General features: G+C 47.6%; 1 protein-coding gene across 16 annotated transcripts in view; it reads right to left on the bottom strand.

Moving 5' to 3' along the window:
• The window catches only part of AAK1 (AP2 associated kinase 1), an 87385-nt gene extending 81812 nt beyond the window's left edge, over nucleotides 1-5573 (bottom strand). For 4 of the 16 annotated variants that reach the window (XM_072846412.1, XM_072846411.1, XM_072846420.1 and 1 more), the window contains exons 1-2: nucleotides 5317-5567; nucleotides 4858-5188 (exon numbers count right to left, since the gene is read on the bottom strand). In XM_072846412.1, the coding sequence (XP_072702513.1) occupies nucleotides 4858-5020 (163 nt within the window). In that variant the 5' untranslated portion in view covers nucleotides 5021-5188; nucleotides 5317-5567. Of the gene's footprint in view, nucleotides 1-4857 lie in introns of all 16 variants that reach the window. The other 12 variants (XM_072846409.1, XM_072846419.1, XM_072846413.1 and 9 more) reach the window with 9 other exon arrangements.
• Between the last annotated feature and the right edge of the window lie 8419 nt (nucleotides 5574-13992).

The raw sequence follows: 13992 nt of genomic DNA, 5'->3' as shown, positions 1-13992 counted from the left end.
GACTGCTTGAGTTAGAACCTATTTTGTTTTAACATGGAAGGCTCTTCCCTGGGAAGACAACTGCAGAAAACTCATCCTCCCGTGATTGCACTGGGCTAACACTGCCATTAAATATGCTTTTAGCTAATATAGCTGTTACGTAAGAAACTAGCCACCCCCATGTACAATCCCAGACCTATTCTCTGACATGTTGCATAAAACTTACAAGCTGGGCTAGATAATGCCAGTCTCTGGGCTACACAACTTCTTACACAGTTAAATCCACTAACACCTTCCTTTCCTTCCTGATTACTTCTAGGGACATGGCGCACACTCTGCCCCAGCAAAATCTGTGCTGCTAAAAGCACCAAAGCACTTGGGATACCGTGACATCTACCAAATAACTCACTTGGGATTCTTCACCAGTTTGCCTGGCTTGTACACTCAAAAAAGCAGACTGCTAAAACACAGAGAAGCCAATATCCTACCTAGCAGTGCAGAGCACAGCGTACATGACCTGCCTCACAAGGTACACAGGAAAAGCAATGGGGAAAAAAAAAAGTAAAAATCACGTGTCCCATTCCAAGAGGAGAAATAGTTTAATTCCTAATCCAAATGTCACTGGTCAGCTGATTAGCAGCTGGCACCTGGGAGAAGCTAGAAGGAAATAACTGACAAAATACACTTCAAAGTGATGTCTCAAACCCAACCACACTGGAATTGGGTTGAGGATCATGTAAATCTGCAAAATTTACCTCAGATGGGGTTTGTTTTAAAGGGAAGTTATTTCAGAAGAAGCTCACGTGTAATTTTAAAGGATGATAGTGACTCCAGGTTATGGTGCTGCATGCTCCAGGGAAAGGGAGCGCTGGGGGTAAGCTAGGCAGGGGTCAGCAGAAGTCCTCTGCAATTAGCCCAAGCACACATTTAGGCAGTTCGGGGGGCCACCTTCCCCCACTGGGCACAGGTTGTGCATTCACAGCCTTACCAAGCTCTTCACACACATGTTGGCCTGCAGGTCTGCTAAAGAAAACCATGATGAAACCTTCTCACAGTGTCCATTTTTTCAAAATGGAGTAAAAAAATATAGCTGGCAAATTTAAGCTGATTTTGCTTTGGTTTATAACATCTACCATTAAATGCTTTGAAATATACATTAGCTAGCAGCACACACACAGGCACATATCTGAAAAAATTTCAGTGAAATATCTGACAATTATTAAACCTGACTCCCCTAACTTACACATTTTAAAGGGAAAAGACTACAAGTAGCACCTTCAGAAAAATGCTACTAATTGAAAAATTGACTTTTCACAGACCTGAAGAAACATAGCTTGTATCTTTTGCTAGAAGCAGACAAGACAAACAAAATCCTAGCTCGAACATGCACCCCATCAATGCTTACGTACCTTGGATCAATTCAGCGCTCTTACAATCTTGCCAGTACTCAGAGTAACACAAACCATAGCCCCGTGAAAATTGGACACTGGGGCAATCCCCACCTGTTTGTTTTCGCTCAGAGGAGTACATGTGGCTTGTGGTACTCCGCCACACATGCACATCCCACAAACTCCTTCGCAAATTTCTGATTTCTGGCAACATCCTTCTAAATGTTTCTGCTGCTCAGGTCCTCATCACAGAGACACCGTCCTCCTTATAGCTCCAGCGTGGGTTTTTGGGGTGGGTTGTTGGCTTTTTTTTTCCCCCCCTACACACAGGCAGAAACGAAAAGCAGCATCCAATTTGGTCACACTGTTTTGGTTTCTTTTCATAAACAAAACAGTAAGATAGTAGCCTGACTCACCCACACGCTGAAATGCCTCCTGGGTATTCACCTCAGCTCCGTGAAACACCCGTCACCTTAAAGTCAGTAACAACTCCCCTCAGCCCACACTGGAGCACTACGCTGATGCCACCGACTTTAACCCTGGCCTTGCAGAACTCCAAGGCCAGCAGTGCTGACCTCCCACAGCAGTTAATCCTCATGCAAACTTTGAGGGGAATTTTTCAAGAGATTATTCATGCTATTATATGGATTAGAGCAAGACGTCTACAAAGACTCAGCTAAGAATCGCCTATTGCAATATATTGTTTGTAAAAAAAAAAAAAAAAAGAAAAAAAACACTGATTCACCGGTATTATAACACCATGGACAAATCACCATTCAAGTTCCTTCTGTATTATTCCCATCTACTTCCTTCCAAAAGGAAGGAACATTCCTCCCCACCCAGGAAAGCAAGTATCCAGACACAACTATTTTTAAGGGTGTGGGGGGTGTACCTAACCGCAGTGGGTATTTTGGGGGATCTACGCAAGAGACTGTGAGCACGTGGAGACATCTGCCATCTGGCACACCTCACAGTGCCTGTATTAAGGACTCCCATCCTGGGCCAGTGAGCAGTCATCTTCAGCAGGGTTGCTCAGCAGAATTGAGGGTGACCAGCGACAGCTTTGACAGATAGAAGTAAATCCCAACACTTTAATTCCAAAAGTTCTGGTTCAACCAGTTCCTCAGCCTTGCAACTCAAGTCTCCCCCACACCATTCATCATCATTTCAGAGACTCTTTCTTTTAAGCCACTTTTTACATCTCTTATTTTCTAGGCTTCGCATGTTGCACCAAAACACAGGCCTCTCCTCTCCCTTCTAAAGCAAGGGGGATGAGAGATGTTTCTTTCCCAGACAGGATACTCCTCCTCCTCCTACAAAGGGTTTCCCAGGGGACTTTTCCTTTTAGCAGAAATAGCCAAGGCTTCACAAGTTGCCTTTTCAACACTGCTGAACCATCAAAATTCACTGCAGATACAAAAAAGTTTTCCAGCCGAGGATTCAGACATCAGTAGTGCAGGGACCAGGTTGCTGAGAGCTCCCCAGGTCTCCAACTGAGTCAGTGAAAAAATGCTGTTTACCAGCACTTGGGGAGCACACGCAGCTACACCAGAAGGCCAGAAGTATGCAAAGCTGCAGCACTTCTGACCCTTGTTGACTCCCCTGATGACCTACCTTTCCTATAAAGGAAACAGCATTTTCACCCCTCTGTTCCCATCAAAAGGCGACAACCTACAAACCTACAAGCCACTGTGCTCTTGTCCTCTCGGAGACTTCGCTCACCACACAGAGGTGTTTCGGACTGCCCGCACCAGGAGCCTAACTGTGAGGAAAATACCTGCGTAGCACATTTCACCAAAAGAACTTCCTTTGCCTTATAGCGTGGTCAGGCAGAGAACATAGGACCTATTTTACAGGCCTGCTGCACCTTGCCTGGCCTGGGTGTGCAGATCTAAAAGTTGTAGCCAACCCTAGGCCATGCTCCATCCCAGAGGCTGGCCAAGAATCCAGGAGCCACAGGGAAAAGCCCTCACAAGCAGCAGTTCCTCCAGGACAGCGAGATACAGAGGGGAGGCACTTCTCCCGCACAATCTGTGCTACCACCTCGCACCTTCGGGGGCTGTAGCTTAGGCCTGCCGAGAGAGCCCAGTGACACACAGGCTCGCTTCCTGGTGCTGTCAGCACCAGGGCAGAACCTGCCAACAGATTATTCATCAGCAAAAAAAGCCTCTATTTCCCCACGTTACCAGGATGAGGCCAGCCTGCATTAAAAAAAGACTGTGACAGCTTCTCAGGTTTAGCTCATATAGTTCCTAAGCTCCTAGGTCCAAAAAGGGCCTTGGAAATATCAGCCAAGGGAAACCTATATTGCAAATTTCAAGTCAGAAAAAAAAAAAAAAATCACTATAGTTACTAGTTGAAGGGCTGTTTTCGGTGCTCCTCTCAGCTCAGCATGCAGCAGAACGTATCAGAAACCATGTCTAAAAGATGGTCACAGATCTGTTTTCTTGTACACCATGGTGACTTTTTACAAACCTGAAGGCACACAGTGTACACAGAGTCCCTTTTCCATTTTAGGGTTCTTTCCATAAAAGCCAACACAGGTCCTCCCATTCAGCTCTCATACAGCAGCTACCCTCTCTTTCGCAATTACAAGATCAAAACAAAACACTGTTTTGACTGAAATCGCAAAGGATGCTGCGCAGAAGACGGACCAGGAGCAGGTCTAAGGAGGCCAACATCTCTCTGAAGGTCGAGGCTAAGGTTACCAGCCAGAGCCATTCATAAGGTTCCTTATAGCCCAAACAAATGAAATGTAAAATGATAGTTAAAGCAGCAGTGCTGGTTACAATTAAAAAAAAAATCCCACCAGCAGCTTGCTGCACTGCAAGGACTGTACATGTAAAGAGTTTTATAATCCCTACTGTTCATTTTTAGTTCTTTAATTGTTTTATTTGGAAAAAAAATGCAATTGGGATTACCGTTTCCCCTACGAAACCCCACACAAACAGAAATCCCTCATCCCAGATCACAGCTAGCTCTATTCAGCCTACCTGTGTGCATGACAAACCTACAAGGAATTTACTCCAGTGTTTTATTCCTCTGTGATTAAGGTAGGAGGCAACTGGCCGAAGAAAGTTAGAGTGAAGACCACCACTTGCTTTATTTACAGCACCTTGTTCTGCACCAAAACATTGACATTTTTGGTTTTGTTGGTTGTTTTTTTTAAACTGCCAGTTTAGGGAAGGTGGGAAACAATTAACTTCTGAAATCCCCTCAATTTCTAAAGCATTTAAAAAAAAACTGAAACTAAACCAAATCCAGCAAACCCACACTGGGTTTACACATAGGAAGACCAAGAAATGTCAGCTTGCAGATGCCACTGGATTGCAAGTCTGTCAAGGACAATGAAATATTAGGGGAGCTAGGGATAGAGGGGGAGGCGGAGTGCACGGGAAAGGCCAAAGCCTCCCTTCCCAGCTTTGTGAGGGAAAGGGGGAGGGAAAAGAAGCAAAGGCAGAGCGCTCTGCAAAAGGCACTGGGGTCTTACCTTCCGCCAGCACCTCGTCCACCGTCACCTGGTACCGGCCGATGCTGAACACCCTGCCGATGTACCCGCTGCCCGGGCCACCGCTGCCGCCGCCGCCGCCACTGGTGCCCGATCCAGGGCCAGAGCCACCCTGCTCCCGACGCGAGTCGAAAAACTTCTTCATTTCTCAGGAGGCAGCAGCTGCCTGCTATGGGGGCGATGCTATTTTTAAGGTCCCAAACCCCCTCCTTGTTCCTCCTGCAGCCCGGCCGGGGCCGGTGAGGGGGATGCGGGGCCGCTCGCCTTGTGGGGCCAAGCAGAGCAGGCGCGCTGTCCTCCGGGGGATTCACACCTGCAAAACCACAGGGGGGATAACGGGAGGGGAAAGGCGGTTATCCCCACAGCGCGGCCTGGGCCACCGCAGCCCCCTCAGGGGAGCCCTGACTGACAGGGCCCCTGACAGGGCCCCCCGCCCGGTACCTCTCTGCGGACGGGGGGTGCCTCCATGCACCCCGCAGCGGCTCCCAGGGCCGGCCTGCCGCAGCCCCACCGGCTGCCCGCGGCGGGTCACGGCGGGGGCCGCCTGCCGGCAGGGCCCGGAGCCCGCATCGCTGCCTGGCGGAGCTCCCGGCGGCCACCGAGCCCGTCAGGGACCGACCCCGCCGCCGCCACCGCCCCCCGCCGGCCCCATCCGACCAGGAAATGGGCTGTCACAGGAAGTCCCGGCTGCCGGCGGGAGCGCCGCCCCCGCCAGCCCGGAGGGCTCGGCCCGGCCCCGCCGCCCCAGGATGCCCCCCCCGCCGGCGGAGCCAGCCCGGAGCGCGGCCGTCACCCCCCGCCCCACAGCGCGGCGGAGGGGCGAGTGCCCCTTTTGCGGGGGGGCAGTGGGGGGGTAGGTGGAATGGCGGCAGCCGGCCCCGCCGCGCGGCACCCTGGGAGCGGTAGTTCCCGTTCACGGAGCAGTAGTTGGGGTGGGGGCCGCACCGCCGCGGTGGGGGACTACAACTCCCAGCATGCAGCGCGGCTCTGCCAACACGGGGGGGAGAGGAGGGGGCGCGGGTGGGGGGGCGACGTTTTGGCGGGGCCGTGGGGAGAGACCCCGGTGCGGAGGCTTCCCCTCAGCCCGGCCGGCGGGGCTGGGGCCCCCGGCAGGTCGAGGGAGAGGAGAAGGTGCCCGGGGGCCATTTATTCCCCTCGCTGGGAGGGATGGGCGCAGAAATCCTGTCAGCGACGAGCCGCGGCCCGCGCTGGCACTTCGCTGCACCTGGCGACGGCTATTTACGTTTATTTTCGAAACAGTGCGCTTAAACTTGACATTGTCGTGTCATAATAATAAAAGTCCCCTGCAGTGACATCTTGGGCTTGACCTGAAGTACGAGGCTTGTCTTCACAGAGGCCCTGCTAGCGCCTCGTTCAAGAGCCTCAAATAAAACTAAAAATGAACTCGAGATATCCCCAGCCCTCAAAACTCGTTGACTACTTTAAACCTAGCAGTTGGTTTTGTAAAGCCTGCGCCTTAGATTTACTATTAAATTACATCTTTCTCCTCCTCCCCGCTCCAGTACCTCACGCAGCTTGCAGCAAGATGCTCGTCAGCAGCAACGTGGCTCATCCAAACGGCCCAAAGCCCTTGGGTCAGGCTTCAGAGAAGCTTAGTTTAGCTCAATCTCATGAAATTTCTTTTAAATGCACTTTGGATTCCTTTCAGCCTTTTTTCTGATAAATCAGAAGATTTTTCCAGCCTACGGCATCCACAGCAGCTGGCTCCTCTCCTTTCCACATGCATTAACAGGGAAGGCCAGAGCTGGGGTTTCAAACAGCGGAGGGAAACATTAAAATGGCAAAAATTGGTTTTCCCAGCCTGACACCCAGAATACAAAACCCCGAGGAGCACACAGCTGCCAGAGGAATGCCTCCATGACAGCACCGCTCTCCTTCCTCCCCTCTGACTGGAGCAGGAGAGGAAACCAGAGCACACTTGCGTTTTCCCGATGACTATTATTTCCTGTATTATGGTAATAACTACAGCCATCCTGCTGACAAGCTCCTGTCCCAAGCGGATAGGCTAGGCAGGCCCTGGTTTCTGTGGGATGGCAAAAATATTTACCCTTTGCACAGCCCTTTTTCTTTTTCCTGCATCGCTACCTTGCTTGAATGAGCTGGCTTTTGGGCACGGGCTTCCAGCAATGCCAACAAGACTGGATCAGCATGTTGTAAACAGACCCAATTGTTTTTCCCCCAATGTCTGAAGACTTTTAAGATACATATGGCTCTCAGAACAGGCAAGTAAAATTGCTGGTGATAATATTTAGCATGTTGGATACACAGATCTAAAAGTACATCACTGTACAGTTGCTTTTCTGCTGAGCCACTGTGCCTCTTCATTACGGTTAATGCTACACCTCTTCCATCATCCTTGTTCTCAGCAGTTCTTGTAGGTAAGGGCCTACAAGCCCACCCTGCAGACCTCAAAGTCCTCCTTGACCACCGTCCTTCACCCATAGTTTGCAGGGTGCTGCAGAGTGGCTCCCATCTGCACCTCATTTCCAAGTGTCATGTACGAGACACCGTAAGTCCACACGGCTGGAACTGCAATCATTTCAGCTAGTCAGCTAACTGAAAGCAGTGCTTTTTCATTTAACAGGCTTTAATCTTCATTAAACCTTGCACGGCTGTGGTTTGGGGCTATATGATGAGTTGCCAATGGTCCATACAGAAGGTTCATTTGCCCTTCAGATTAAATGTGAACTGGGTAAAGTCTCAGTTGCTTCTATCCATTTTTTTTTTAATTACTCTAACTTGTGAAAGATCCCCAGGCATCTATTAAGACTGAGGTAAAACACCCAGTGCAAAAAGAGAGTTCTATAATCAGTGATTTCTGGGGACTCTGCAGAACTGAACAATTTCCAAGGAAATTGGGCATCTCTGTACAGTACAGGGAAATGACTCATTTCCAACTAAAGAAGATAAAGCCTACTGCCGTGCAGAGAGCTTGCAGATGCACTGCTGAACATCCTAACCAGGCACTGAGAAGTACTTTTTTTAAATGTACCTGGGAGTGCTGAGGTATAATACAGATGAGCGTCAGACCCACGTACAACTATGGGGCCCTGATGTTCTGGCCACAGGCACACAAACTGTCAGTGACCATTTTGGGGAGCAAAAGCACAGCAGAAGCCACTCCTCGGTTGCAGATGCTGATGATATTCTTTATTCCAGAAGGCACGAGGCTCGGCTGCACTGCTGCAATCCCAGTGACCTTCATAGGGATCAGAGAGAACTGAGCCTGAAAGCTTTAAGTGAAAAAGCTAATCAGTGATTGCCAGCAGAGGCATGGTCTAGTACTTCTGTGTTAGCCTGGAGCAACTCCAGGGTGCTCATAGATTTGTCCCACTGCAGAGAGAAACCTCAGTCTGACTAATACTGTCAATCCTAACCACCAAATTTTAGCTGTTAAAATCCCATGACGCTAGGTTTAAAATACTCGAGTCCTGATGATGTGGTCAGCAGAGCTGTTTGCCTGCACATTGTCTCCCTGATCCCTGGTTCCCCTATACTGCTAAGTAAATGCATTCAAATCCCCAGGAAGAAGCACATTAATACAGCTGCATCCCTCTTGATCAAACTTTCCAGACAGCTCAGCATTTTCTAAATAAAAACATACGTTGGGAAAGGGTTCATGCGATTAACCTACAAGCGAGGGCACACTGACCTCTCCTGGGCATTTCGAGAAGTGGCAACAAGGTAGAAAAGAGCCTACACAGCTTTCTGTGCTCGGTTGTGCATAACTATCCAGGGGCAACAAAGTAATGGTCGTATTTTCCTGCATTCAGTGCATAATAATTAAGTCTTCTCATCTTATTTTTATCTTGATAAGGATGTTCCCTTAACCACACACATTTACTGCAAAAACTTCTGTCAAGCTTCTCACCAGACAAAGAGTATTAGAGCTACTATTCTATCCATCTCTATTTCTGCCCATGTTTTCTGAAATCCAAGGATTTATTTTAAGTGCATAGTCGTGGCCCACAAACGCTACTAGTCGGACCAGAAAAACCATCACTTTTCTTTACCACCCCCAAGAAAAGGTCAACTCTCAAGCATACTATCATCTCGCTAGCAATTTGGCTAGGTTCAGAGTTCTGCAGAGGAGCAAAAGGAAGACTCCAAAACTCATATCTATATTTTACCTGTTCAAAAACTAAAAGTTTCTACCTCTTACGTGCTCCTATTTGCCCTTGTAAGACATACTCGCTAGCTCCAGCAATGGCTACCCTTCCTGCAGCTAGAAGCCATCTTCCATCAATGGTAATGGCGCTCATGGCCTATATATAGAGTAGACACATGGAATTAACTGAGCTGATGGAGATCTGTAGGCTCATGCGTATTTGATGCAATACTATGCATAGCATGGATCGATATTGTGTACATCAATAGGATTGTCCACCAAGTCAGAAAGAGCCATGTTTCTCAAGGAGCATGACCTTGCACTTAAAGCAGGTATCGTTACATTAAGAGAAATTTGCAGATTGGGTTCTCATTGACAAGGGATTTATCAGCTGCGTTTCAAGTGTCAGGGTCCTGAGTGTACCCTCAGGCTTTCACTGCCCCAAGCAGTCTCTCCTGGGCCTCTGCCCAGCACCCTTTGCTCATCGACCGTGACCTCCATTTAAGTGTGGGCCAAGGAGACTCGCTCTTTGAGGCAGTTGTAGGATAGTCCTGGCTGTGGTTCTGTCTTTTGACTTCGCTGGGTGAGCTCTGGGCTTGTGTTGTAAGTAGCGCTGTTTCTTAGCGTTTCTAACTTGGTTTCCTGGGTAGGCTGTGGACTTGCTTTGCCTCGTGATCACTGGGTGGCTGGTGAAGCTGGTTACTGCCCCTAACTCTCTTTAGGCATGGTAGGACTGGGTCCTGTTTGCATGCTTACCCGCATGGGTAGGGTGCTCTTGGCATCCTTTGCTCCTAGCTTGTTTTCTCTTGTGGAGCAGCTCTGCTCTTCTTGCTTTTTAGCACTAGGTACATCATGTTAAGATGCTTAATGTGTTTTCCCCACTCCAAGCTCCACATCAGCCAGTGAGTTTCTATCATATTTCCATGAAGGAATGAATACACGCGTGCCTTAGAAGTCCCCCTTAGCCAGGCAGTCATAGCTCTGTCTCCATCCCCTAGAGCTGGGTTATAGCCAAATTACAGAGCAGCGAAGTAAGATAAAGCTACGTAGAGGCAGATATTAAGAAGAAAAAAATGAAAGCTACTCATTTCCTCTTCAGAACTATATGTATGCTAATTGAAGTAAACATTCATTAAGCCCATTAAATGAAATTTAGGTTTGATAATGCATTTAAGGCTGCTGGAAGCAATGGTGTAGCAGTTCATAGCCTGCAGCTTTAGGTTGTACCACAAATAATATATAGCTTCCACAGGGGCATTAGGAGTTTCCCTGACTGAATGTCTCTCCACGGAGCTGGTAAATGCCCTAAGGCCTGAGGTTTAAATTAGATCAATTAGTCTTGATAGTGAGGGTTTGTTCGAGACAAAGTTATTATATTTGTACAAACTGTAATGTGAATGCAATTATAGTGGTCTAGCCCATCTCTTGTCCTTAATGTAAATAGGCTATACCACAACAAGCAACGTAATTCTGATTGCACTGCATCCACACTAGGTGATGTCTTCCCAGCAAGTAAAGGGAGCGGCTTATCAAGGCCAGGCAACCCTAGATCATGTGAAGACTCCTGTGCGTCTTCTGCCACAGCCTGTGCCTTAAGCTTTGCTGGGGATGTTAAAGCTGGCCTGTTTTCCCCGGTTCAGTTTGAACAGTCGAAGGTGAGACAACACAAGCAACTAGGATCAAGAGCAAGCGACAACTTGTATGACTGCAAGGGGCTCTTTTGAAGGGAAAAGCGGGACCCCACAAGTGCCTAACCATCTTCACAACCCCTCTACAGAGGTGCTTGCTGACTCCAGTCCCCCTTTGGATGGCATTCATGAACACAGGCAGTCAACGAAGCTGTCAAACAACCAATGCCCCAGGACTGTTTGCCTTCCCTGCTGTTTATAGCTTTAGTTAATAAAACAGGAGAATGGGCTCATGGCCAAGTGCAGCCTGAAGTTTCTCTATAAGAGAAAGGCAGAGTGTGTGGGTATTTCTGAGACAGTGTCAACACAGCATATGCTGTGGGACAGCAGCGTGGAAAGCACTGAGCGTGGTAGCACCCGAGACACTGTTATAGTTGTCACTGTTATAAATTGTAATAGCATGCAGGATCTCCTCTTGTGTGCCTGCCTGCAGAACGTGCGAGCATCCCTGTCTTAAAAATCTTGTAGTTGAAGCACACTCGAAATGGGGAGTTTGGCTGCTGGCTTTTTCATACAGCTGCTCATTGCTGTCTCCCCTTATAGCTTATTTTCTAAGGCATGTAGTGCACCATGTCTAAGTGGTCTCATTTTAAATGAACTTTAGGTTAGAGGGATTTTCTCAGATCAGTTCTGCTCCCCTGTTCCTTCTTGGCCTTATGTGACACATACGTTCACGTAATCAACCCGGGTCTATCCAGAGAGCCCTTGACTTGCATAGCAGTACGGGTATGCTATGCTCAGGGCTTTGTAGAGTCCTGTCTGAATTGCTAAGAGGTGGAGTGCTGCATGTTCCCCTGGTAATACTGACTGTGTAAAAACAGTGTTTCTAATGGTTGTGGTAAGTAATGAAGAGCTAAGAACACTTCCATTTCTTATGTGAATTGGAATATTTGAGTCTTCCCACCTCAAATAAACACTGCTTACCTGTTTCTGGGAGTGTGTTTGTCATCTTCCTCCCTCTCTTTGTGTTAAGAGGGCTTTGCTCAAATAATAGAACAAAAGCTTCCGGCTAGCTCTTCCTAGGGTCTTCCCCAAAACACCACTGTTTCTTACCAAGGCTACCTCTGCTTTGTGGAAATGGACATTTCATCTTATACAGTGCCGAACTGGAGGTAAGGAGACATTCTTGCTCTAAGCGTCAAAAGTACCTCTACATCTCTGCAGCGAGTCCTAATATCTGCAGTTAACTTTGTGATTAATCTGATATTAATATGCAGAATGTGAGAATCCTTTACCCTCTTACAAGCACATGAAAATCAGTGCTTTAGAAAAGCAAGCACTTCAGCTTCCACCCTAACCTCGGCTACCTGCTGCTATGGAGACTGTAGTCTGAGCCACAGCATTGCAACACAGCTCTGACAGCACTTGTGCAACAGCTGAATAAACCCCATTTTCAGGGGCTGCCGATTGCACACTGCTGGTGCTCAGGTATGAAAATGAGCATTCCCTTATGAACTTCCTGCCAACACCTGCATAATCCCCAAAGGCCCAAATTCTGGCCCCCACTGAAATCCGTGGGAGATTGGCTGACAACTTCATTAGTGCCAGGATTTAGACCTCAGTGAATGAGGTGAGGCTGTTTCTCTAAAGCTAAAGGCAGGTACGTGCTAATCAAATGACACACAGAAAGTCTCTCCTTCCAGCACCAGGCTCCTCTACTCTTTAAGGTGCAAATTTAAAAGGCCAGGTCCTTAGGGCAAAAACACAAATGCTGCCATTTTCCGAGTTCAGCTCTGTTCTCATTGTGGGACCTAGAATAAATACCTCCTGCTTAGCAGGCTGGCTGCTTGAGCTCAATTTATTTACTTAATGCACACTGCCCTGTCTTTCTGTGACCTTTAATTTTTGTTATGTCTTTTGTACAGGTGAGAGAGCAGCAGGATGGAGTGGGAATACAGAGCAGGTATGCAACTGAGTAAAGTCTGGGTATTTTGAGAGTTTTATAACAGGGAGGTTTAAAATAATCGATAGGACAAACAGGAAATATCAGTGAAAAGAAATGTACTTCGTCACTTACTACACTGATAGCAACTGTGGGCTTGTCCATTACTGTCCCTCTTTTGATGTGAGGACAGCAAAGCTATGCTAGACAGTGCTTCAGGCTGGAGATATTTAAGGATAGCTGTAGCCTTTCCATCCTTTAAGAGATGAAGACAACATGCTGAAAGCTGAGTAGACCCTAGACAAAGGGCTCCTGGAGAGCCAAAGCTTTGTCTCCTGAAACTTATATAGGAAATTTCTCCTCCAGCAACAACTCCCAACCTGAAGGGAGCAGCTCCTGTAGCAAGGTACAACAGGGTTCAGACAACCATTGCCCTAAATCCCCTGTCCTTCCATCCACCTTCCAGAGAAGCTCGGCTAACTCTCAGCATGGTCAGAAGATTTTGTACTTTGTATTTTTTTTTCCTTTCTGGTCCAAATAATTGTGATTGTCTGAATCGGATGGCTACGGAGCCAGCATCCATAACCAGCCAAGATTATAGGGAACTCAGCTGTGTGTTGGGTCAGAATCTGGCTTCCGAATGGACTACACTTACATGACTAATTCTGGATGGCCAAAAACATCCACACAAACACTTTGCATCTTCAAGTATTCCTCCCTACTTGGAGCCTCCCCCAGGGGGAAAAAAAAGATTAAATTATGCAAATCATGAATGGCAGGATTGGTGCAATATTTAAAGGATAAATACCTTTCAAAGAAGATTAATAACTTATTGACTAGAATCATTACTGTTGCATATACCATTGACTTCAGTGTCAGAGCCATCCAGTCCTCGGGGTTGAAGAGGCTGGAAAGCAAACAGAAGAATGAAGCTTTTGAAAATATACAGGCTAAAAAAATCAGAGGCAACATAAGATGGAGAAACACAGCAGTTCTGCTGGTGGATTAAAATGAGTGGCTATGGGCCCAGAGCAGGAGACAGCTGACGTGAGAGGAAGGGATGAGAATGGAAACTTTAACAGACGTAGGAAAGAGAAGAGTTTCTCCTTAGTGACTGTTGATAATATGTACTAGTCCGCACTGAATCCTAGTTGGGGTAAAGTGCCAGATTTTGCAAGGAAAGAGACTCTGCAGTGGAAAAGGAGAGTGCTTGTGGCTTGAACCCTGTTTTTCTGCTACCCTCTGTTCAATGTTCCCCTGCATCAGCAGGGATGACTAGATGCTGGCCTCTGGGAGGTTGTTTTTGGGCGACTGCGCTGCAGTGGGAGCTATAATAAGCCGGCTGCAGACATGCTCACTAGAGCACAGCCTGCATTCATCTGAGCTGCTAAATTTAGGTCTCTTCCAGCAAAAGAGCA

The sequence above is a fragment of the Ciconia boyciana genome, chromosome 25 (genome assembly GCF_034638445.1).
Source record: "Ciconia boyciana chromosome 25, ASM3463844v1, whole genome shotgun sequence".
NCBI classification, from domain to species: domain Eukaryota; kingdom Metazoa; phylum Chordata; class Aves; order Ciconiiformes; family Ciconiidae; genus Ciconia; species Ciconia boyciana.
This window is presented reverse-complemented; position numbering and strand designations above follow the sequence as displayed.